Raw genomic sequence first — 24,000 nt, forward strand, 5'->3', positions numbered from 1 at the left:
AACTGCTGTTCACAAATGCTCTCCATCCAACCTCACTGAGCTCGAGCTGTTTTGCAAGGAGGAATGGGAAAAATTTTCGGTCTCTCGATGTGCAAAACTGATAGAGACATACCCCAAGCGACTTACAGCTGTAATCGCAGCAAAAGGTGGCGCTACAAAGTATTAACTTAAGGGGGCTGAATAATTTTGCACGCCCAATTTTTCAGTTTTTGATTTGTTAAAAAAGTTTGAAATATCCAATAAATGTCGTTCCACTTCATGATTGTGTCCCACTTGTTGTTGATTCTTCACAAAAAAATACCGTTTTATATCTTTATGTTTGAAGCCTGAAATGTCGCAAAGTTCAAGGGGGCCGAATGCTTTCGCAAGGCACTGTATATACTGCATATTACTGTATAGTACTTTGTATGCTAAACCAAGAGAAGGAAATAAGTTGAAATACTCACTGGTCACATAGAAGTATATCAGCTTTTGGTCTTTACCCACTTTGTTGTTAGCAGAACATTTATACATGACTGATACACTGGCGTTCTGGATCACCAGTCTGCTGACTATCTAGAGAGGGGAGGAGAGGAGGGAGGGAGGGGGGAGGGAGGGGGGAGAAGGAGGGAGGGAGGAGGGGAGGGGAGAGGAGAGGAGAGGAGAGGAGAGGAGAGGAGAGGAGAGGAGAGGAGAGGAGAGGAGAGGAGAGAAGAGAAGGGATGAGAGAGGAGAGGAGAGAGGGGAGGGAGGGAGGGAGGGAGGGAGGGAGGGAGGGAGGGAGGGAGGGAGGGAGGGAGGGAGAGAGGAGGGAGGGAGGGAGGGAGGGAGGGGAGGGAGGGAGGAGAGGGGAGGGAGGGAGGGAGGGAGGGAGGGAGGGAGGGAGGGAGGGAGGGAGGGAGGGAGGGAGGGAGGGAGGGAGGAGGGAGGAGCGGGAGGGAGGGAGGGAGGGAGGGAGGAGAGGAGAAGGAGGGAGGGGAGAGGAGAGGAGAGGAGAGGAGAGGAGAGGAGAGGAGAGGAGAGGAGAGGAGAGGAGAGGAGAGGAGGGAGGGAGGGAGGGATGAGAGAGGAGAGGAGAGAGGGGAGGGAGGGAGGGAGGGAGGGAGGGAGGGAGGGAGAGAGGAGGGAGGAGCAGGAAGGAGGAGAGATGGAAGGAGGGAGGGAGGGAGGGAGGGAGGGAGGGAGGGAGGGAGGGAGGGAGGGAGGGAGGGAGGGAGGGAGGGAGGGGAGAGAGGAGGGAGGAGCGGGAGGGAGGAGAGAGGGAAGGAGAGAGGGAGGGAGGGAGGGAGGGAGGGGGGAGAGGAGAAGGAGGGAGGGAGGAGGGGAGGGGAGAGGAGAGGAGAGGAGAGGAGAGGAGAGGAGAGGAGAGGAGAGGAGAGGAGGGAGGGAGGGAGGGAGGGAGGGAGGGAGGGAGGGAGGGAGGAGAGGAGGGAGGGATGAGAGAGGAGAGGAGAGAGGGGAGGGAGTGAGGGAGGGAGTGAGGGAGGGAGGGAGGGAGGGAGGGAGGGAGGGAGGGAGGGGAGAAGAGAAGAGAGATGGGAGGGTGGGAGGGTGGGGAGAAGAGAAGAGAAGAGAGAGGGGAGGGTGGGAGGGAGGGAGGGAGGGAGGGAGGGAGTGAGGGAGGAGAGGAGAGGAGAGAAGAGAAGAGAAGAGAAGAGAAGAGAAGAGAAGAGAAGAGAAGAGAAGAGAAGAGAGAGGGGAGGGAGGGAGGGAGGGAGGGAGGGAGGGAGGGAGGGAGGGAGGGAGGGAGGGAGGGAGGGGAGAGAGGGAGGGAGGGAGGGAGGGGGGTATAAACATATCAAAGTTCTGCATCACCAGCCTGCTGACTATCTAGAGAGGAAGACAGGATTCAATCAACATGGCTTCCATACTAAATAAATCTGCTCTTACATTGAAAATGCTGAAGACAGAAGGGAGATGGGTTATAAATGTGTTATTATGCGTTGAAGTGTTTTTTACTAAACAACTGACTGGGTCATTGAACCCTGAACTGGAATCCACACTCAATCCACGAGTATCTACTCTGACTCTGGTTGTCCTGGTTGTCCTGGTTGTTCTTGTTGTCCTGGCTGTCCTGGTTGTCCTGGCTGTCCTGGTTGTCCTGGCTGTCCTGGTTGTCCTGGCTGTCCTGGTTATTTCCATGCTACTCTGACTCTGGTTGTCCTGGTTGTCCTGGCTGTCCTGGTTGTTTCCATGCTACTCTGACTCTGGTTGTCCTGGTTGTCCTGGTTGTTTCCATGCTACTCTGGCTCTGGTTGTCCTGGTTGTCCTGGTTGTCCTGGTTGTCCTGGTTGATTCAATGCTACTCTGGCTCTGGTTGTCCTGGTTGTCCTGGTTGTCCTGGTTGTCCTGGTTGATTCCATGCTACTCGGGCTCTTGTTGTCCTGGTTGTCCTGGTTGATTCCATGCTACTCGGGCTCTTGTTGTCCTGGTTGTCCTGGTTGATTCCATGCTACTCTGTCTCTTATTGTCCTGGTGTGGCTGTGTTCTGCTGGTTGATGAGAACACGGTCTCTTCTATAGAAGTTGACGTGACTCAAACCTTTCCGCTGCCACGCCTGCCACTCCCTCACAACAGGAACTGACCTCACAGGTGTGACCCACAACAGGAACTGACCTCACAGGTGTGACCCACAACAGGACATTTGCTGTGTGTGCATTTGCATTTGTGTGTGTTTGTGTGTGTGTGTGTGTGAGTGTCCGTTCGTCTGTGTGTGTGTGTGTGTGTATATGTGTGTGTTTATGTGTGTGTGTGTGTGCGTGCTTGCGTGTGTGTGTGTGTGTGTGTGTTTATTCTCATTTTCCTCAGGAAGTGTGCTCAGGAAGAGGGTTCAAAATATTTCTGGTGTGGAAACGGAACACTTGCCCTCTCTTCTCTCTGATTGACAAATACCGTTGTATTCAATACAGTTCACTATTAGGGACACTAGGTGAAAACGGTCCAGTTCAGGGTTAGGGGACACTGGGTAAAACGCTCCAGTTCAGGGTTAGGGGACACTGGGTAAAACGCTCCAGTTCAGGGTTAGGGGACACTGGGTAAAACGCTCCAGTTCAGGGTTAGGGGACACTGGGTAAAACGATCCAGACGATCCAGAATAGTGCAGCTATTCCCTCCGCAAGGCTATCAAACAAGCTAAGCGTCAGTATAGAGACAAAGTAGAATCTCAATTCAACGGCTCAGACACAAGAGGTATGTGGCAGGGTCTACAGTCAATCACGGACTACAAGAAGAAAACCAGCCCCGTCACGGACCAGGATGTCTTGCTCCCAGGCAGACTAAATAACTTTTTTGCCCGCTTTGAGGACAATACAGTGCCACTGACACGGCCTGCAACGAAAACATGCGGACTCTCCTTCACTGCAGCCGAGGTGAGAAAACATTTAAACGTGTTAACCCTCGCAAGGCTGCAGGCCCAGACGGCATCCCCAGCCGCGCCCTCAGAGCATGCGCAGACCAGCTGGCCGGTGTGTTCACGGACATATTCAATCAATCCCTATACCAGTCTGCTGTTCCCACATGCTTCAAGAGGGCAACCATTGTTCCTGTTCCCAAGAAAGCTAAGGTAACTGAGCTAAACGACTACCGCCCCGTAGCACTCACTTCCGTCATCATGAAGTGCTTTGAGAGACTAGTCAAGGACCATATCACCTCCACCCTACCTGACACCCTAGACCCACTCCAATTTGCTTACCGCCCAAATAGGTCCACAGACGATGCAATCTCAACCACACTGCACACTGCCCTAACTCATCTGGACAAGAGGAATACCTATGTGAGAATGCTGTTCATCGACTACAGCTCGGCATTCAACGCCATAGTGCCCTCCAAGCTCGTCATCAAGCTGGAGGCCCTGGGTCTCGACCCCGCCCTGTGCAACTGGGTCCTGGACCCCAGGTGGTGAGGGGAGGCAACAACATCTCCACCCCGCTGATCCTCAACACTGGGACCCCACAAGGGTGCGTTCTGAGCCCTCTCCTGTACTCCCTGTTCACCCACGACTGCGTGGCCACGCACGCCTCCAACTCAATCATCAAGTTTGCGGACGACACAACAGTGGTAGGCTTGATTACCAACAACGACGAGACGGCCTACAGGGAGGAGGTGAGGGCCCTCGGAGTGTGGTGTCAGGAAAATAACCTCACACTCAACGTCAACAAAACTAAGGAGATGATTGTGGACTTCAGGAAACAGCAGAGGGAACACCCCCCTATCCACATCGATGGAACAGTAGTGGAGAGGGTAGTAAGTTTTAAGTTCCTCGGCATACACATCACAGACAAACTGAATTGGTCCACTCACACAGACAGCATCGTGAAGAAGGCGCAGCAGCGCCTCTTCAACCTCAGGAGGCTGAAGAAATTCGGCTTGTCACCAAAAGCACTCACAAACTTCTACAGATGCACAATCGAGAGCATCCTGGCGGGCTGTATCACCGCCTGGTACGGCAAATGCTCCGCCCACAACCGTAAGGCTCTCCAGAGGGTAGTGAGGTCTGCACAACGCATCACCGGGGGCAAACTACCTGCACTCCAGGACACCTACACCACCCGATGTTACAGGAAGGCCATAAAGATCATCAAGGACAACAACCACCCGAGCCACTGCTTGTTCACCCCGCTATCATCCAGAAGGCGAGGTCAGTACAGGTGCATCAAAGCTGGGACCGAGAGACTGAAAAACAGCTTCTATCTCAAGGCCATCAGACTGTTAAACAGCCACCACTAACATTGAGTGGCTGCTGCCAACACACTGACTCAACTCCAGCCACATTAATAATGGGAATTGATGGGAAATTATGTAAAATATATCACTAGCCACTTTAAACAATGCTACCTAATATAATGTTTACATACCCTACATTATTCATCTCATATGTATAGCCTCTCTACTGTATATAGCCTCTCTACTGTATATAGCCTCTCTACTGTATATAGCCTCTCTACTGTATATAGCCTCTCTACTGTATATAGCCTCTCTACTGTATATAGTCTCTCTACTGTATATAGCCTCTCTACTGTATATAGCCTCTCTACTGTATATAGCCTCTCTACTGTATAAGCCTCTCTACTGTATATAGCCTCTCTACTGTATATAGCCTCTCTACTGTATATAGCCTCTCTACTGTATATAACCTCTCTACTGTATATAGCCTCTCTACTGTATATAGTCTCTCTACTGTATATAGCCTCTCTACTGTATAAGCCTCTCTACTGTATATAGCCTCTCTACTGTATATAGCCTCTCTACTGTATATAGCCTCTCTACTGTATATAGTCTCTCTACTGTATATAGCCTCTACTGTATAAGCCTCTCTACTGTATATAACCTCTCTACTGTATATAGCCTCTCTACTGTATATAGCCTCTCTACTGTATATAACCTCTCTACTGTATATAGTCTCTCTACTGTATATAGCCTCTACTGTATATAGCCTCTCTACTGTATGTAGCCTCTCTACTGTATATAGCCTCTACTGTATATAGCCTCTCTACTCTATATAGCCTCTCTACTGTATATATGTTTACATACCCTACATTATTCATCTCATATGCATACGTATATACTGTACTCTATATCATCTACTGCATCCTTATGTAATACATGTATCACTAGCCACTTTAACTATGCCACTTTGTTTACATACTCATCTCATATGTATATACTGTACTCGATACCATCTACTGTATCTTGCCTATGCTGCTCTGTACCATCACTCATTCATATATCCTTATGTACATATTCTTTATGCCCTTACACTGTGTATAAGACAGTAGTTTTTTTTTTTAAATTGTTAGTTAGATTTCTCGTTGGTTATTACTGCATTGTCGGAACTAGAAGCACAAGCATTTCACTACACTCGCATTAACATCTGCTAACCATGTGACAAATCAAATTTGATTTGATTTGATTTGATTTGATGTGGGGTGGCCAGTCCTCTTCTGTCTGTGTCGGGTGGATATTATAACAGAATATGGCCAAGATGATAGCCTACAAAAATGTAATAACATGGTCATGATTCAACATTTAGATAACATTCAGATAACATTCAGATAACATTTAGATAACATTCGTAGTATTGTTAAATGGTGTAAACGTTTGTTTAGGGAGTGAGAACCAACCTTCTGCCTCCCGTCCACCACTTCGACTGACGTCTCGATGTTTTCTATTTTATTCACAGTGTTCTGTGAGTCCAGGTCCTGCCAGTTCTGACAGTCTGAGACGCTGTCGCTACGCCCTTTACGATCCCTCCTACAAAACACAAAACACAACAACATAGTCTTTCACCACGGCCCGTAGGCACCCTATCCCCTATATAGTGCACTACTTTAGACCAGGGGTGGCACCCTATTCCCTACATAGTGCACTACTTTAGACCAGGGGTGGCACCCTATTCCCTACATAGTGCACTACTTTAGACCAGGGGTGGCACCCTATTCCCTACATAGTGCACTACTTTAGACCAAGGGTGGCACCCTATTCCCTATATACTGCACTACTTTAGACCAGGGGTGGCACCCTATTCCCTACATAGTGCACTACTTTAGACCAGGGGTGGCACCCTATTCCCTACATAGTGCACTACTTTAGACCAAGGGTGGCACCCTATTCCCTATATACTGCACTACTTTAGACCAGGGGTGGCACCCTATTCCCTACATAGTGCAATACTTTTAGGGTTGATTGATTGATTGATTGACAGATTTTTGTTGTTTAAAGGTAAAACAATTTGTAGAGTTTTAAACAATTTAAAAACACATAGTGCAGCGATAGATGCATCCCAATGTGTCCTCGGTGTAGAACAGAACACGACTACCAGATAGCACACATTTGGGGAACCATCCAATGTTCCAGACATTTCTATACGTTTACATGGTCAGTCATTTACCAGACTCTCTCATCCACATATAGTTAACGTTACTACTGTACTACTGTTCAACTGGCTGATGTTCTACTGTTCTACTGGCTGATGTTCTACTGTTCTACTGGCTGATGTTCTACTGTTCTACTGGCTGATGTTCTACTGTTCTACTGGCTGATGTTCTACTGTTCTACTGGCTGATGTTCTACTGTTCTACTGGCTGATGTTCTACTGTTCTACTGGCTGATGTTCTACTGTCTGATGTTCTACTGTTCTACTGGCTGATGTTCTCCTGTTCTACTGTTCTACTAGCTGATGTTCTACTGTTCTACTGGATGATGTTCTACTGTTCTACTGGCTGATGATCTACTGTTCTACTGTTCTACTAGCTGATGTTCTACTGTTCTACTGGATGATGTTCTACTGTTCTACTGGCTGATGTTCTACTGTTCTACTGGATGATGTTCTACTGTTCTACTGGCTGATGTTACTACTGTTCTACTGTTCTACGGGCTGATGTTCTACTGTTCTACTGTTCTACTGGCTGATGTTACTACTGTTCTACTGTTCTACTGTCTGATGTTACTACTGTTCTACTGGCTGATGTTACTACTGTTCTACTGTTCTACTGTCTGATGTTACTACTGTTCTACTGGCTGATGTTACTACTGTTCTACTGTTCTACTGTCTGATGTTACTACTGTTCTACTAGCTGATGTTCTACTGTTCTACTGGATGATGTTCTACTGTTCTACTGGCTGATGTTCTACTGTTCTACTGTTCTACTAGCTGATGTTCTACTGTTCTACTGGATGATGTTCTACTGTTCTACTGGCTGATGTTCTACTGTTCTACTGGCTGATGTTCTACTGTTCTACTGGCTGATGTTACTACTGTTCTACTGTTCTACTGGCTGATGTTACTACTGTTCTACTGTTCTACTGTCTGATGTTACTACTGTTCTACTGGCTGATGTTCTACTGTTCTACTGTTCTACTGTCTGATGTTACTACTGTTCTACTGGCTGATGTTACTACTGTTCTACTGTTCTACTGGCTGATGTTCTACTGTTCTACTGTTCTACTGTCTGATGTTACTACTGTTCTACTGGCTGATGTTACTACTGTTCTACTGGCTGATGTTCTACTGTTCTACTGGCTGATGTTACTACTGTTCTACTGGCTGATGTTCTACTGTTCTACTGGCTGATGTTACTACTGTTCTACTGTTCTACTGTCTGATGTTACTACTGTTCTACTGGCTGATGTTCTACTGTTCTACTGTTCTACTGTCTGATGTTACTACTGTTCTACTAGCTGATGTTCTACTGTTCTACTGGATGATGTTCTACTGTTCTACTGGCTGATGTTCTACTGTTCTACTGTTCTACTAGCTGATGTTCTACTGTTCTACTGGATGATGTTCTACTGTTCTACTGGCTGATGTTCTACTGTTCTACTGGCTGATGTTCTACTGATGTTACTACTGTTCTACTGTCTGATGTTACTCCTGTTCTACTGGCTGATGTTACTACTGTTCTACTGGCTGATGTTACTACTGTTCTACTAGCTGATGTTCTACTGTACTACTGGCAACTGGATTATACCACCATGTCTATATATCACCATGTCTATATATCACCACGTCTATCTATCACCACGTCTATATATCACCACGTCTATATATCACCACGTCTATATATCACCACGTCTATCTATCACCACGTCTATCTATCACCACGTCTATCTATCACCACGTCTATCTATCACCACGTCAATACATCACCACGTCTATATACCACCACGTCTCTATATCACCACGTCTATATATCACCACGTCTATATATCACCACGTCTCTATATCACCACGTCTCTATATCACCACGTCTATATATCACCACATCTATATATCACCACGTCTATCTATCACCACGTCTATATATAACGTCTCTATATCACCACGTCTATATATCACCACGTCTCTATATCACCACGTCTATCTATCACCACGTCTATATATCACCACGTCTCTATATCACCACGTCTATCTATCACGACGTCTATATATCACCACGTCTCTATATCACCACGTCTATCTATCACCACGTCTATATATCACCACGTCTATATATCACCACGTCTATAAATCACCACATCTATCACCACGTCTATATATCACCACGTCTATATATCACCACGTCTCTATATTACCACGTCTTTCTATCACCACGTCTATCTATCAACACGTCTATATATCACCACGTCTCTATATCACCACGTCTCTATACCACCACATCTATCTATCACCACATCTTTCTATCACCACGTCTCTATATCACCATGTCTATATATCACCACGTCTATCTATCACCACGTCTATATATCACCACGTCTATATATCACCACGTCTATATATCACCACGTCTATATATCACCACGTCTCTATATTACCACGTCTTTCTATCACCACGTCTATCTATCAACACGTCTATATATCACCACGTCTCTATATCACCACGTCTATCACCACGTCTCTATACCACCACATCTATCTATCACCACATCTTTCTATCACCACGTCTCTATATCACCATGTCTATATATCACCACGTCTATCTATCACCACGTCTATATATCACCACGTCTATATATCCCCACGTCTATAAATCACCACATCTATCACCACGCCTATATATCACCACATCTATCTATCACCATGTCTATCTATCACCACGTCTATATATGACCACGTCTATCTATCACCACGTCTATCTATCACCACGTCTATCTATCACCACGTCTATCTATCACCACGTCTATATATCACCACGTCTATCTATTACCACGTCTATCTATCACCACGTCTATCTATCACCACGTCTGTCTATCACCACATCTATCTATCACCACGTCGATATATCACCACGTCTATATATCACCACGTCTATATATCACCACGTCTATATATCACCACATCTCTATATCACCACGTCTATCTGTCACCACGTCTATCTATCACCACGTCTCTATATCACCACGTCTTTATATCACCACGTCTATAAATCACCACGTCTATATATCACCACTTCTATCTATCACCACGTCTATCGATCACCACGTCTCTATATCACCACGTCTCTATATCACCACGTCTATATACCACCACGTCTATATATCACCACGTCTATATATCACCACGTCTATATATCACCATGTCTATATATCACCACGTCTCTATATCACCACGTCTATATATAACGTCTCTATATCACCACGTCTATCTATCACCACGTCTCTATATCACCACGTCTATCTATCACCACGTCTATATATCACCACGTCTATATATCACCACGTCTATAAATCACCACATCTATCACCACGTCTATATATCACCACGTCTATATATCACCACGTCTATCTATCACCACGTCTATATATCACCACATCTATATATCACCACGTCTATATATCAACCTGTCTATATATCACCACGTCTATCTATCACCACGTCAATATATCAACCTGTCTATATATCACCACGTCTATCTGTCACCACATCTATCTATCACCACATCTATCTATCACCACGTCTATCACCACGTCTATATATCACCACATCTATATATCGGCACGTCTATCTATCACCACGTCTATCTATCACCACGTCTATCTATCACCACGTCTATCTATCACCACGTCTATCACCACGTCTATATATCACCACGTCTATATATCACCACATCTATATATCACCACGTCTATATATCACCACGTCAATCACCACGTCTATATATCACCACATCTATATATCAGCCTGTCTATATATCACCACGTCTATCTATCACCACATCTATATATCAACCTGTCTATATATCACCACGTCTATCTGTCACCACATCTATCTATCACCACATCTATCTATCACCACGTCTATATATCACCCCGTCTATCTATCACCACGTCTATATATCGGCACGTCTATCTATCACCACGTCTATAAATCACCACATCTATCACCACGTCTATATATCACCACGTCTATATATCACCACGTCTCTATATTACCACGTCTTTCTATCACCACGTCTATATATCACCACGTTATCACCACGTCTATATATCACCATGTCTATCTATCACCACGTCTATCTATCACCACGTCTATCTATCACCACGTCTATCTATCACCACGTCTATCTATCACCACGTCTATCTATCACCACGTCTATCTATCACCACGTCTATATATCACCACGTCTATATATCACCACGTCTATCTATCACCACGTCTATATATCACCACGTCTATCACCACGTCTATATATCACCATGTCTATCTATCACCATGTCTATCTATCACCACGTCTATCTATCACCACGTCTATATATCACCACGTCTATCACCACGTCTATCTATCACCATGTCTATCTATCACCACGTCTATCTATCACCACGTCTATATATCAACCCGTCTATCTATCACCACGTCTATCTATCACCACATCTATCTATCACTACGTCTATCTATCACCACGTCTATATATCACCACGTCTATCACCACATCTATATATCAACCTGTCTATATATCACTACGTCTATCTATCACCACGTCTATATATCAACCTGTCTATATATCACCACGTCTATCTATCACCACATCTATCACCACGTCTATATATCACCACATCTATATATCAACCTGTCTATATATCACCACGTCTATCTATCACCACGTCTATATATCAACCTGTCTATATATCACCACGTCTATCTATCACCACGTCTATCTATCACCACGTCTATATATCACCACATCTATATATCACCACGTCTATATATCACCACGTCAATCACCACATCTATATATCACCACATCTATATATCAACCTGTCTATATATCACCACGTCTATCTATCACCACATCTATCTATCACCACGTCTATCACCACGTCTATATATCACCACATCTATATATCGGCACGTCTATCTATCACCACGTCTATCTATCACCACGTCTATCTATCACCATGTCTATCTATCACCATGTCTATCTATCACCACGTCTATATATCACCACGTCTATATATCACCACATCTATATATCACCACGTCTCTATATCACCACGTCTATATATAACGTCTCTATATCACCACGTCTATCTATCACCACGTCTCTATATCACCACGTCTATCTATCACCACGTCTATATATCACCACGTCTATATATCACCACGTCTATAAATCACCACATCTATCACCACGTCTATATATCACCACGTCTATATATCACCACGTCTATCTATCACCACGTCTATATATCACCACATCTATATATCACCACGTCTATATATCAACCTGTCTATATATCACCACGTCTATCTATCACCACGTCAATATATCAACCTGTCTATATATCACCACGTCTATCTGTCACCACATCTATCTATCACCACATCTATCTATCACCACGTCTATCACCACGTCTATATATCACCACATCTATATATCGGCACGTCTATCTATCACCACGTCTATCTATCACCACGTCTATCTATCACCACGTCTATCTATCACCACGTCTATCACCACGTCTATATATCACCACGTCTATATATCACCACATCTATATATCACCACGTCTATATATCACCACGTCAATCACCACGTCTATATATCACCACATCTATATATCAGCCTGTCTATATATCACCACGTCTATCTATCACCACATCTATATATCAACCTGTCTATATATCACCACGTCTATCTGTCACCACATCTATCTATCACCACATCTATCTATCACCACGTCTATATATCACCCCGTCTATCTATCACCACGTCTATATATCGGCACGTCTATCTATCACCACATCTATAAATCACCACATCTATCACCACGTCTATATATCACCACGTCTATATATCACCACGTCTCTATATTACCACGTCTTTCTATCACCACGTCTATATATCACCACGTTTATCACCACGTCTATATATCACCATGTCTATCTATCACCACGTCTATCTATCACCACGTCTATCTATCACCACGTCTATCTATCACCACGTCTATCTATCACCACGTCTATCTATCACCACGTCTATATATCACCACGTCTATATATCACCACGTCTATCTATCACCACATCTATATATCACCACGTCTATCACCACGTCTATATATCACCATGTCTATCTATCACCATGTCTATCTATCACCACGTCTATCTATCACCACGTCTATATATCACCACGTCTATCACCACGTCTATCTATCACCATGTCTATCTATCACCACGTCTATCTATCACCACGTCTATATATCAACCCGTCTATCTATCACCACGTCTATCTATCACCACATCTATCTATCACTACGTCTATCTATCACCACGTCTATATATCACCACGTCTATCACCACATCTATATATCAACCTGTCTATATATCACCACGTCTATCTATCACCACGTCTATATATCAACCTGTCTATATATCACCACGTCTATCTATCACCACATCTATCACCACGTCTATATATCACCACATCTATATATCAACCTGTCTATATATCACCACGTCTATCTATCACCACGTCTATATATCAACCTGTCTATATATCACCACGTCTATCTATCACCACGTCTATCTATCACCACGTCTATATATCACCACATCTATATATCACCACGTCTATATATCACCACATCAATCACCACATCTATATATCACCACATCTATATATCAACCTGTCTATATATCACCACGTCTATCTATCACCACATCTATCTATCACCACGTCTATCACCACGTCTATATATCACCACATCTATATATCGGCACGTCTATCTATCACCACGTCTATCTATCACCACGTCTATCTATCACCATGTCTATCTATCACCACGTCTATCTATCACCACGTCTATATATCACCACGTCTATATATCACCACATCTATATATCACCACGTCTATATATCACCACGTCAATCACCACGTCTATATATCACCACATCTATATATCAACCTGTCTATATATCACCACATCTATCTATCACCACGTCTATATATCACCCCGTCTATCTATCACCACGTCTATCTATCACCACGTCTATCTATCACCACGTCTATATATCACCACGTCTATCACCACGTCTATATATCACCATGTCTATCTATCACCACGTCTATCTATCACCACGTCTATCTATCACCACGTCTATATATCACCACGTCTATCTATCACCACATCTATCTATCACCACGTCTATCTATCACCACGTCTATCTATCACCACGTCTATATATCAACCTGTCTATATATCACCGCGTCTATCTATCACCACGTCTATCTATCACTACGTCTATCTATCACCACATCTATATATCACCACGTCTATATATCAACCTGTCTATATATCACCACGTCTATCTATCACCACGTCTATATATCACCACATCTATATATCACCACGTCTATATATCAACCTGTCTATATATCACCACGTCTATCTATCACCACGTCAATATATCAACCTGTCTATATATCACCACGTCTATCTGTCACCACATCTATCTATCACCACATCTATCTATCACCACGTCTATCACCACGTCTATATATCACCACATCTATATATCGGCACGTCTATCTATCACCACGTCTATCTATCACCACGTCTATCTATCACCACGTCTATCTATCACCACGTCTATCACCACGTCTATATATCACCACGTCTATATATCAACCTGTCTATATATCACCACGTCTATCTATCACCACATCTATATATCAACCTGTCTATATATCACCACGTCTATCTGTCACCACATCTATCTATCACCACATCTATCTATCACCACGTCTATATATCACCCCGTCTATCTATCACCACGTCTATATATCGGCACGTCTATCTATCACCACGTCTATCTATCACCACGTCTATATATCACCACGTCTATCACCACGTCTATATATCACCATGTCTATCTATCACCACGTCTATCTATCACCACGTCTATCTATCACCACATCTATATATCACCACGTCTATCGCCACGTCTATCTATCACCACGTCTATCTATCACCACGTCTATCTATCACCACATCTATATATCACCACGTCTATCACCACGTCTATATATCAACCTGTCTATATATCACCGCGTCTATCAATCACCACGTCTATCTATCACTACGTCTATCTATCACCACGTCTATATATCACCACGTCTATCACCACGTCTATCACCACATCTATATATCAACCTGTCTATATATCACCACGTCTATCTATCACCACATCTATATATCAACCTGTCTATATATCACCACGTCTATCTATCACCACGTCTATCACCACGTCTATATATCACCACATCTATATATCAACCTGTCTATATATCACCACGTCTATCTATCACCACGTCTATATATCAACCTGTCTATATATCACCACGTCTATCTATCACCACGTCTATATATCACCACATCTATATATCAACACGTCTATATATCACCACGTCAATCACCACGTCTATATATCACCACATCTATATATCAACCTGTCTATATATCACCACGTCTATCTATCACCACGTCTATATATCAACCTGTCTATATATCACCACGTCTATCTGTCACCACATCTATCTATCACCACATCTATCTATCACCACGTCTATATATCACCCCGTCTATCTATCACCACGTCTATATATCGGCACGTCTATCTATCACCACGTCTATCTATCACCACGTCTATCTATCACCACGTCTATCACCACGTCTATATATCACCACGTCTATATATCACCACATCTATCACCACGTCTATCACCACGTCTATATATCACCACGTCTATATATCACCACGTCTATATATCACCACGTCTATCACCACATCGATCACCACGTCTATCACCACGTCTATATATCACCACGTCTATCACCACATCTATATATCAACCTGTCTATATATCACCACGTCTATCTATCACCACGTCTATATATCAACCTGTCTATATATCACCACGTCTATCTATCACCACGTCTATCACCACGTCTATATATCACCACATCTATATATCAACCTGTCTATATATCACCACGTCTATCTATCACCACGTCTATATATCAACCTGTCTATATATCACCACGTCTATCTATCACCACGTCAATCACCACGTCTATATATCACCACGTCTATATATCACCACGTCAATCACCACGTCTATATATCACCACATCTATATATCAACCTGTCTATATATCACCACGTCTATCTATCACCACGTCTATATATCAACCTGTCTATATATCACCACGTCTATTTGTCACCACATCTATCTATCACCACATCTATCTATCACCACGTCTATCACCACGTCTATATATCACCACATCTATATATCGGCACGTCTATCTATCACCACGTCTATCTATCACCACGTCTATCTATCACCACATCTATCTATCACCACGTCTATCACCACGTCTATATATCACCACGTCTATATATCACCACATCTATATATCACTACGTCTATATATCACCACGTCAATCACCACGTCTATATATCACCACATCTATATATCAACCTGTCTATATATCACCACGTCTATCTATCAACCTGTCTATATATCACCACGTCTATCTTTCACCACATCTATCTATCACCACATCTATCTATCACCACGTCTATATATCACCCCGTCTATCTATCACCACGTCTATATATCAGCACGTCTATCTATCACCACGTCTATCTATCACCACGTCTATCACCACGTCTATATATCACCACGTCTATATATCACCACGTCTATATATCACCACGTCTATCACCACGTCTATATATCACCACGTTTATCACCACATCTATCACCACATCTATCACCACATCTATCACCACGTCAATCACCACGTCTATATATCACCCCGTCTATCTATCACCACGTCTATATATCGGCACGTCTATCTATCACCACGTCTATCACCACGTCTATATATCACCACGTCTATATATCACCACGTCTATATATCACCACGTCTATATATCACCACGTCAATCACCACGTCTATATATCACCACATCTATATATCAACCTGTCTATATATCACCACGTCTATCTATCACCACGTCTATATATCAACCTGTCTATATATCACCACGTCTATTTGTCACCACATCTATCTATCACCACATCTATCTATCACCACGTCTATCACCACGTCTATATATCACCACATCTATATATCGGCACGTCTATCTATCACCACGTCTATCTATCACCACGTCTATCTATCACCACATCTATCTATCACCACGTCTATCACCACGTCTATATATCACCACGTCTATATATCACCACATCTATATATCACTACGTCTATATATCACCACGTCAATCACCACGTCTATATATCACCACATCTATATATCAACCTGTCTATATATCACCACGTCTATCTATCAACCTGTCTATATATCACCACGTCTATCTGTCACCACATCTATCTATCACCACATCTATCTATCACCACGTCTATATATCACCCCGTCTATCTATCACCACGTCTATATATCAGCACGTCTATCTATCACCACGTCTATCTATCACCACGTCTATCACCACGTCTATATATCACCACGTCTATATATCACCACGTCTATATATCACCACGTCTATCACCACGTCTATATATCACCACGTTTATCACCACATCTATCACCACATCTATCACCACATCTATCACCACGTCAATCACCACGTCTATATATCACCACATCTATATATCAACCTGTCTATATATCACCACGTCTATCTATCACCACGTCTATATATCAACCTGTCTATATATCACCACGTCTATCTGTCACCACATCTATCTATCACCACATCTATCTATCACCACGTCTATATATCACCCCGTCTATCTATCACCACGTCTATATATCGGCACGTCTATCTATCACCACGTCTATCACCACGTCTATATATCACCACGTCTATATATCACCACGTCTATATATCACCACGTCTATCACCACATCTATCACCACATCTATCACCACATCTATCACCACGTCTATCACCACGTCTATATATCACCACGTCTATATATCACCACGTCTATCTATCACCACGTCTATCTATCACCACGTCGATATATCACCACTTCTGTTTCAATGGGCACTGCTCACACCCCTCTTGTTGGCGGAGAGAAAGTAAAGCTTAGTGTGTGTGTGTGTGTGTGTGTGTGTCAGGGTCAGAGGATGTGTGTGTGTGTGATGCTACGTTGCCATCTGTCCCATCCATACATCCTGTTGTTAGTCCAAACATCACTCCTCTCCTCACACACCTAGAAATACCTCTCTCTCTCTCTCTCTCTCTCTCTCTCTCTCTCTCTCTCTCTCTCACACACACACACACACACACAGAGAAATAGCCACAACAGGCCGGGTTGTGTGTAATTATTTCAGGCTGGGTTGTGTGTAATTATTTCAGGCTGGGTTGTGTGTAATTCTCTCAGGCTGGGTTGTGTGTAATTCTCTCAGGCTGGGTTGTGTGTAATTCTCTCAGGCTGGGTTGTGTGTAATTCTCTCAGGCTGGGTTGTATGCAATTCTCTCAGGCTGGGTTGTGTGTAATTATTTCAGGCTGGGTTGTGTGTAATTATTCCAGGCTGGGTTGTGTGTAATTATTTCAGGCTGGGTTGTGTGTACTGTATATACAGGTGTGTTCTTACATGCGGTGGGTGCTGTTGGGTGCTTCTCCACCTGCATTGCTTGCTGTTTGGGGTTTTAGGCTGGGTTTCTGTACAGCACTTTGAGATATCAGCTGATGTACGAAGGGCTATATAAATAAATTTGATTTGATTTGATTTGATTTGATTTGAGGCCACAGGGGCTCCATCTCCTCCACTGCCAGGTGATGTTGGGGGCGGGACGTCCGTACCCTGTACAGGTGAGGGTCTGTCACCACGACTATCTATCACTACATCTATCGATCACCACGTCTATCTATCACCACGTCTATACATCGGCACGTCTATCTATCACCACGTATATATATCACCACATCTATATATCACCACGTCTATATATCACCACGTCTATCACCACATCTATCACCACATCTATCACCACGTCTATCACCACATCTATCTATCACCATGTCTATATATCACCACGTCTATATATCACCACGTCTATCTATCACCAAGACTATCTATCACCAAGACTATCTATCACCACATCTATCTATCAGCACATCTATATATCACCACGTCCCTATATCACCACGTCTATCTATCACCACGTCTATATATCACCACGTCTATCTTCACCACGTCTATATATCACCACGTCTATCTATCACCACGTCTATATATCACGTCTATATATCACCACGTCTATCTATCACCACGTCTATATATCACCACGTCTATATATAACCACGTCTATATATCACCACGTTTATCACCACGTCTATATATCACCACGTTTATTACCACGTCTATCACCACATTTATCTATCACCACGTCTATCACCACATCTATATATCACCACGTCTATATATCACCACGTCCATATATCACCACGTCTATATATCACCACGTCTATATATCACCACGTTTATCACCACATCTATCTATCACCACGTCTATCACCACATCTATATATCACCACGTCTATATATCACCACGTCTATATATCACCACGTTTATCACCACGTCTATATATCATCACGTCTATATATCACCACGTTTATCACCACGTCTATCTATCACCACGTCTATCTATCACCACGTCTATCTATCACCACGTCTATATATCACCACGTCTATATATCACCACGTCTATCACCACGTCTATCACCACGTCTATCTATCACCACGTCTATCTATCACCACGTCTATCTATCACCACGTCTATCTATCACCACGTCTATATATCACCACGTCTATCGCCACGTCTATCTATCACCACGTCTATATATTCCAGGCTGGGTTGTGTGTAATTATTTCAGGCTGGGTTGTGTGTAATTATTCCAGGCTGGGTTGTGTGTAATTATTTCAGGCTGGGTTGTGTGTACTGTATATACAGGTGTGTTCTTACATGCGGTGGGTGCTGTTGAGGCCACATGGGCTCCATCTCCTCCACTGCCAGGTGATGTTGGGGGCGGGACGTCCGTACCCTGTACAGGTGAGGGTCTGGCTGCTGCCACGGCGATATGGGCTAGATGGTGCCGCTATTTCCTTCTCATGGATCTGAGGGGGAACTGGGGGGGGGGGGGGGGTAGAGTGACGAGGAGAGGGGAGAATGATGGGGAGGAAGGGGAGTGAAGGGGAAGGTAGAGTGACGAGGGAGACTCTAATCAGAGTACCAGACTTCAAATACATACAGTACCAGTCAAAAGTTTGGACACACCTTCTCATTCAACAGTTTTTCTACATTGTAGAATAATAGTGAAGACATCAAAACGATTAAATAACACATATGGAATCATTCAGTAACCAAAAAAGTGTTAAACAAATCAAAATATATTTATAAGTAGCCACCCTTTGCCTTGATGACAGCTTTGCACACTCTTGGAAAACCCCTTGAATGAGTAGATGTGTCCAAACCTTTGACTGGTACTGTACATCTAACTTTTACAAATACCTGATTCATCTTGAGGCTGGGGGATATTCCATTGGTTTTATTGTACAGGCAAAATAAATCACACTCAGTTCAACTACGCCGCTGAGAGTGTTCACCTACACCACTGAGAGTGTTCACCTACACCGCTGAGAGTGTGGGTTCAACTACACCGCTGAGAGTGTTCACCTACACCACTGAGAGTGTTCAACTACGCCGCTGAGAGTGTGGGTTCAACTACACCGCTGAGAGTGTTCACCTACACCACTGAGAGTGTTCAACTACGCCGCTGAGAGTGTGGGTTCAACAACACCGCTGAGAGTGTTCAACTACATCGCTGAGAGTGTGGGTTCAACTACACAGCTGAGAGTGTTCACCTACACCACTGAGAGTGTTCAACTACGCCACTGAGAGTGTTCACCTACACCGCTGAGAGTGTGGGTTCAACTACACCGCTGAGAGTGTTCACCTACACCACTGAGAGTGTTCAACTACGCCGCTGAGAGTGTGGGTTCAACTACACCGCTGAGAGTGTTCAACTACACCGCTGAGAGTGTGGGTTCAACTACACCGCTGAGAGTGTTCACCTACACCGCTGAGAGTGTTCACCTACACCACTGAGAGTGTTCACCTACACCGCTGAGAGTGTTCACCTACACCACTGAGAGTGTTCACCTACACCGCTGAGAGTGTTCACCTACACCACTGAGATTGTTCACCTACACCACTGAGAGTGTTCAACTACGCCGCTGAGAGTGTTCACCTACACCGCTGAGAGTGTGGGTTCAACTACACCGCTGAGAGTGTTCACCTACACCACTGAGAGTGTTCAACTACGCCGCTGAGAGTGTGGGTTCAACTACACCGCTGAGAGTGTTCAACTACACCACTGAGAGTGTGGGTTCAACTACACCACTGAGAGTGTTCACCTACACCGCTGAGAGTGTTCACCTACACCGCTGAGAGTGTTCACCTACACCGCTGAGAGTGTTTAACTACACCACTGAGAGTGTTTAACTACACCACTGAGAGTGTTCACCTACACCGCTGAGAGTGTTCACCTACACCACTGAGAGTTTTCAACTACACCACTGAGAGTGTTTAACTACACCACTGAGAGTGTTTAACTACACCACTGAGAGTGTTTAACTACACCACTGAGAGTGTTCACCTACACCACTGAGAGTGGGTTCAACTACACCGCTGAGAGTGTGGGTTCAACTACACCGCTGAGAGTGTGGGTTCAACTACACAGCTGAGAGTGTGGGTTCAACTACACAGCTGAGAGTGTTCACCTACACCACTGAGAGTGTTCAACTACGCCGCTGAGAGTGTTCACCTACACCGCTGAGAGTGTGGGTTCAACTACACAGCTGAGAGTGTGGGTTCAACTACACAGCTGAGAGTGTGGGTTCAACTACACAGCTGAGAGTGTTCACCTACACCACTGAGAGTGTTCAACTACGCCGCTGAGAGTGTTCAACTACACCGCTGAGAGTGTGGGTTCAACTACACCGCTGAGAGTGTTCAACTACACCGCTGAGAGTGTTCAACTACACCGCTGAGAGTGTTCAACTACACCGCTGAGAGTGTTCAACTACACCGTGGAGAGTGTTGACCTACACCACTGAGAGTGTTCACCTACACCACTGAGAGTGTTCACCTACACCGCTGAGAGTGTGGGTTCAGCTACACCACTGAGAGTGTTCAACTACACCGCTGAGAGTGTGGGTTCAACTACACCGCTGAGAGTGTGGGTTCAACTACACCGCTGAGAGTGTGGGTTCAACTACACCGCTGAGAGTGTTCAACTACACCACTGAGAGTGTTCAACTACACCGTGGAGAGTGTTGACCTACACCACTGAGAGTGTTCACCTACACCACTGAGAGTGTTCACCTACACCGCTGAGAGTGTGGGTTCAGCTACACCACTGAGAGTGTTCAACTACACCGCTGAGAGTGTGGGTTCAACTACACCGCTGAGAGTGTGGGTTCAACTACACCGCTGAGAGTGTGGGTTCAACTACACCGCTGAGAGTGTTCAACTACACCGCTGAGAGTGTTCACCTACACCACTGAAAGTGTTCACCTACGACGCTGAGAGTGTTCACCTACACCACTGAGAGTGTTCACCTACACCACTGAGTGTGGATTTAACTACACCGCTGAGAGTGTGGGTTCAACTACACCGCTGAGAGTGTGGGTTCAACTACACCGCTGAGAGTGATGGTGATGGTTACCGTTTGACGATGAGAATGATGGTTGTGGTGAGGATTACCGTTGACAATGAGTGTGATGGTTATGGTGATGGTTAACCGTTGACGATGAGGGTGATGGTTGTGGTGATGGTTACCGTTGACAATGAGTGTGATGGTAATGGTGATAGTTACCGTTGACGATGAGTGTGATGGTGATTCTCCTCTCCAGCAAGGCCGCAGTGTTCTTGAGGAGGATGGTGTAGTTCCCAGCATCCTCAGGGTGAACGTCTCTGATCTCTAAGTTATAGTGCTGATGGAGACGCATCCTGTTGAACTCTGGACGACGGCTGATCAACTTATCACCTTTATACCTGAGAGAACATCCACACAAAAAGGACATCAAAGTTGAACTTTATTTCGAAAAATGTTGTAGCAAACAAGTATCATTAAATACATACACGAGAAACAGGGTTTGGGACTTGTCAGATCGATATCAGCAAGGTAAAATAGCTAACTGTAGCAAAATAGCTTGCTAGCTGATTGGCTAAACACAGAATGTCAGCAACAAACCTAGTTTTGAAAAATGAATGTAGAGGGCTTCCTCACAACAAACCTAGATCTGAAAGAGGAATTTAGAGGGCATCCTCACAACAAAACTAGTTCTGAAAGAGGAATTTAGAGGGCATCCTCACAACAAAACTAGTTCTGAAAGAGGAATTTAGAGGGCGTCCTCACAACAAAACTAGTTCTGAAAGAGGATTTAGAGGGTGTCCTAGCAACAGACCTAGTTCTGAAAGAGGATTAAGAGGGTGTCCTAGCAACAGACCTAGTTCTGAAAGAGGATTTAGAGGGTGTCCTAGCAACAGACCTAGTTCAACATTATGAAGATTAATGTTCCATATCAGATAGTTAATGTTCCATATAGTTAATGTTCCATATAGTTAATGTTCCATATAGTTAATGTTCCATATAGTTAATGTTCCAGATAGTTAATGTTCCATATCAGATAGTTAATGTTCCATATAGTTAATGTTCCATATAGTTAATGTTCCATATAGTTAATGTTCCATATCAGATAGTTAATGTTCCATATAGTTAATGTTCCAGATAGTTAATGTTCCATATCAGATAGTTAATGTTCCATATCAGATAGTTAATGTTCCATATCAGATAGTTAATGTTCCATATCAGATAGTTAATGTTCCATATAGTTAATGTTCCATATAGTTAATGTTCCATATAGTTAATGTTCCATATAGTTAATGTTCCATATAGTTAATGTTCCATAGTTAATGTT

The 24,000-nt window shown here is 43.9% G+C and overlaps 1 protein-coding gene across 1 annotated transcript in view; it reads right to left on the bottom strand.

Annotated features, from left to right (window-relative positions):
* LOC109884644 (vascular endothelial growth factor receptor 3-like) overlaps window positions 1-24,000 on the bottom strand; it is a 217,013-nt gene that overhangs the window by 38,581 nt on the left and 154,432 nt on the right. The window contains 4 exon segments of the mRNA XM_031789481.1: window positions 447-555; window positions 6,099-6,228; window positions 19,982-20,144; window positions 22,896-23,074. Of these exon segments, the coding sequence (XP_031645341.1) occupies window positions 447-555; window positions 6,099-6,228; window positions 19,982-20,144; window positions 22,896-23,074 (581 nt within the window).

This window comes from Oncorhynchus kisutch, linkage group LG15 (assembly GCF_002021735.2).
Source record: "Oncorhynchus kisutch isolate 150728-3 linkage group LG15, Okis_V2, whole genome shotgun sequence".
Classification (NCBI taxonomy): domain Eukaryota; kingdom Metazoa; phylum Chordata; class Actinopteri; order Salmoniformes; family Salmonidae; genus Oncorhynchus; species Oncorhynchus kisutch.